Source organism: Olea europaea, chromosome 11 (assembly GCF_002742605.1).
Source record: "Olea europaea var. sylvestris chromosome 11, O_europaea_v1, whole genome shotgun sequence".
NCBI classification, from domain to species: domain Eukaryota; kingdom Viridiplantae; phylum Streptophyta; class Magnoliopsida; order Lamiales; family Oleaceae; genus Olea; species Olea europaea.
Window position 1 is genome coordinate 8,868,715 of NC_036247.1, and position 3,706 is coordinate 8,872,420.

The window sequence follows — 3,706 nt, forward strand, 5'->3', positions numbered from 1 at the left end:
ATTGGATTTTGAATAAATTTTAATAAAAATTTGATGAAATATACTATTAAAATGTTGAAAAATAAGCAAATCACAAAAATAAATTTTAAGAAAAGGTCATCCAAACGGTGCCCTCTTTGCCTCTGGAAAGTCCTCCACAGTCAATAGAATGTTTTACACACAGAGTCCACAATCCACCGAATACGAGAAAGAGACCCACGCCAAACAGCCCCTTGTTTAGAGATTTTTCCTATTCTTTTCACCACCCATATCAAAATATAAATCGTTCTCCACTTCCACTTGTCACCCAACAAATTCTCTCATTTTCTCATCTCTTCCTGTTTGCATTCACGAATCACAACTCTCTATTTGTTAACAATCCCTGTTAGCATTGATCATGGATACAAAAATCGGTTCTGTGGATTCGGCTAACTCTGCTATGTGTACCGACGTGTGTAGCCTCCCCACGAACGGCGCCGTTTCTCTTGTTCAGAACTCTGCACTGCCGTTTAACTCCGCCGAGGCGACTCTAGGCCGCCATCTGGCGCGCCGGCTCGTTCAGGTCGGAGTGAGCGACGTTTTTTCCGTTCCCGGTGACTTCAACTTGACGCTACTTGACCACCTCATCGCTGAACCCGGCCTCAACTTGATTGGATGCTGCAATGAACTCAACGCTGGATACGCCGCCGATGGCTATGCTAGGGCTCGTGGGGTCGGCGCTTGTGTTGTTACATTCACAGTCGGTGGTTTAAGTGTTCTCAACGCGATCGCCGGCGCCTACAGCGAGAATCTTCCGGTTATATGCATAGTCGGTGGACCAAACTCCAACGATTATGGTACTAACCGGATCCTACATCACACTATCGGGTTGCCGGATTTTACTCAGGAGCACCGCTGCTTCCAAACCGTCACTTGCTATCAGGTCTCTTATACATAGCTTAAATATGGATATTAGATTTTCAATTTTGCACACAATTACAATTATTGCTGATATGTTTCGTCTTTTGGGGTGTTAATTTTAGGCGGTGGTGAATAATTTGGAAGATGCTCACGAGTTGATAGACACAGCGATATCGACGGCGTTAAAGGAGAGTAAGCCGGTGTATATAAGTGTGAGCTGTAATTTGCCGGCGATTCCTCACCCGACGTTCAGTCGGGAGCCTGTTCCATTTATGCTCTCTCCCAAGTAAGTTTGAATTTCTGGTGTATTTTACTGAGGCGAATCTTGAGAATTCTTTGCTGTTATAATTGTGATATCATTCAAGAATTTACTGTTTAGGTTAGTGTAATTAGGAACTGGGCCGTCCAGAATATAAATTAGATCAGAAACATTGATTTCTTTTTTTTTTTTAATTGTAATGTGGATTAATTTTACTAATGACATTGGTTCTGTTTGATGTAGAGTGAGTAATAAAATGGGCTTGGAAGCTGCAGTTGAAGCAGCAGCCGAGTTCTTGAACAAGGCTGTGAAACCAGTGATGGTGGGCGGGCCGAAGCTTCGCGTTGCCAAGGCATGCGGTGCCTTCGTCGAATTAGCAGATGCTTGTGGATATGCTCTCGCAGTGATGCCATCGGCCAAAGGGCTAGTCCCTGAGCACCATCCCCATTTCATCGGGACTTACTGGGGTGCAGTGAGCACAGCATTCTGTGCAGAGATCGTGGAATCAGCTGATGCATACTTGTTCGCTGGCCCAATCTTTAACGACTACAGCTCGGTTGGATATTCTCTCCTGCTCAAGAAAGAGAAGGCGATCATTGTGCAGCCTGATCGCGTGACAATTGCTAATGGACCTGCATTTGGATGTGTTTTAATGAAGGATTTCTTCGTTGCTCTTGCAAAGAGGCTTAAGCGTAATATGACTGCTTATGAGAATTACCATAGGATCTATGTCCCCGAAGGACATCCTCTTAAGTCTGAGCCTAAGGAGCCATTGAGGGTTAATGTTCTGTTCCAGCATATTCAGAAGATGTTGTCGAGTGAAACGGCTGTCATTGCTGAGACGGGAGACTCGTGGTTCAACTGCCAAAAACTGAAACTGCCACCCGCCTGCGGGTTAGCACTAGAAAAATCTATATTTTTGCAGTCTCATGGAGCCTTGATAGTTTTAGACAATGTGAATATTGAGGTCTCATACGGAAATTTTGGTTTGCAGGTATGAATTCCAAATGCAATATGGATCCATTGGTTGGTCAGTGGGTGCAACTCTGGGTTATGCACAAGCAGTGCCAGAGAAGCGAGTCATTGCTTGCATTGGTGATGGTAGCTTCCAGGTATCTTTTCGTCTCTTATTTATAGGAGGAAGAATAATAATATGGTGTAAATTCGTATTTGGCGTTACACTTGATAATTTAAGTGCAAGTGATTAAGCGTGCGAGCAAATATATAGATTTACGGTGGTTTTCAATCGCATTGAGAAGAGTTTTATTTTTAGTAACTATTTGAATTGGTTTTTTCATGGCAAGGCTGTATTTCTAAGCTGTGTTTCTACTTGAATTTCACGTTGCAGGTGACCGCTCAGGACGTGTCAACAATGATCCGATGTGGGCAGAAGACTATCATCTTCCTGATAAACAATGGCGGTTACACCATTGAAGTAGAGATCCATGACGGGCCTTACAATGTAATCAAGAACTGGAACTACACTGCATTAGTAGACGCCATCCACAATGGTGAAGGAAATTGCTATACGACTAAGGTAATTGAGCTATCAATTATCAAGTAGTAGATTAATTCCCTTTGTTATGCAAATTATTCTTATTTCTCATCATTATTAATGTAGGTACGATGTGAAGAAGACCTTGTCGAAGCAATTGAAACTGCAACAGGAGACAAGAAAGACTGCTTATGCTTCATAGAAGTGATTGTTCACAAGGACGACACCAGCAAAGAGCTACTCGAATGGGGTTCTAGAGTCTCAGCAGCCAACAGTCGCCCGCCAAACCCTCAGTAGACTACGTTGATTCTCCAAATTTATTGAATTACTCAATACCAACTGTTTTATTTTGCTCTATGTTACCACGTTCTAAATATTTCGACGGGTTGAAGATGTATTGCATTTGCACTCGAGTGTTGTTACTTGGTGTACATTTACTAATTTTGATATCTATTGATCTTTATGCTTTACAATTTTTATCTTTTTGGTGAAAGGCTTGTGACACGATGATGGAACTTGTTGAAGAATGTGTTTTTTGGAACCTACTTTAGAAAAAGATATTTTAATTGCAATCCACTTGAGACTCTCGTTGATAGATTTTATTCAGATATTAGGCGTGAATGGCTTGTTCATCAATCTAAAGCTCCTTCCACTTTCTTCAGGAGGTAACAGTAATGCCAACGCGATATTTACTTGGTTGATATGAGAGACGTGCTTGTTTTGAAAATAACTTTGCGTTTTTCAGTCAAAATTGGTTCCTTTCTTGTTTTTTAGTTAGAAGTGTTGTCGTCCACATGATAAATAGATTAGGATACACAACTTCATCAGCATATAACTGAAACCCAACCTTAAGAATTTTTCACCACCCCTTCTCTGGAGCATCGTGAGAGAGATTAATCGCGAAATGGGCCTCAACAGGTCAAGGAACAAGAACTGTCTGTACACTGGTGCTTAAAAAGAGTCTCAATCCATGTTTCAAGAATCGAACATTCACACTGCGACTGCCAACAAGACTGAGTGTATCTCACCATTGTCCTTTGCACCATTAAAATATGCCTCGAGCAACAAGTTTA

The 3,706-nt window shown here is 41.8% G+C and overlaps 1 protein-coding gene across 1 annotated transcript; it reads left to right on the forward strand.

Moving 5' to 3' along the window:
* The first annotated feature begins 246 nt into the window (after positions 1-246).
* On the forward strand, positions 247-3,112 carry LOC111403255 (pyruvate decarboxylase 1). Its single transcript, XM_023031688.1, has 6 exons — positions 247-901; positions 1,002-1,165; positions 1,382-2,032; positions 2,133-2,250; positions 2,487-2,675; positions 2,760-3,112. Exons 1-6 carry the CDS (start codon positions 377-379, stop codon positions 2,928-2,930), a joined length of 1,818 nt encoding a protein of 605 aa, XP_022887456.1. The 5' UTR covers positions 247-376; the 3' UTR covers positions 2,931-3,112.
* Positions 3,113-3,706: the final 594 nt, after the last annotated feature.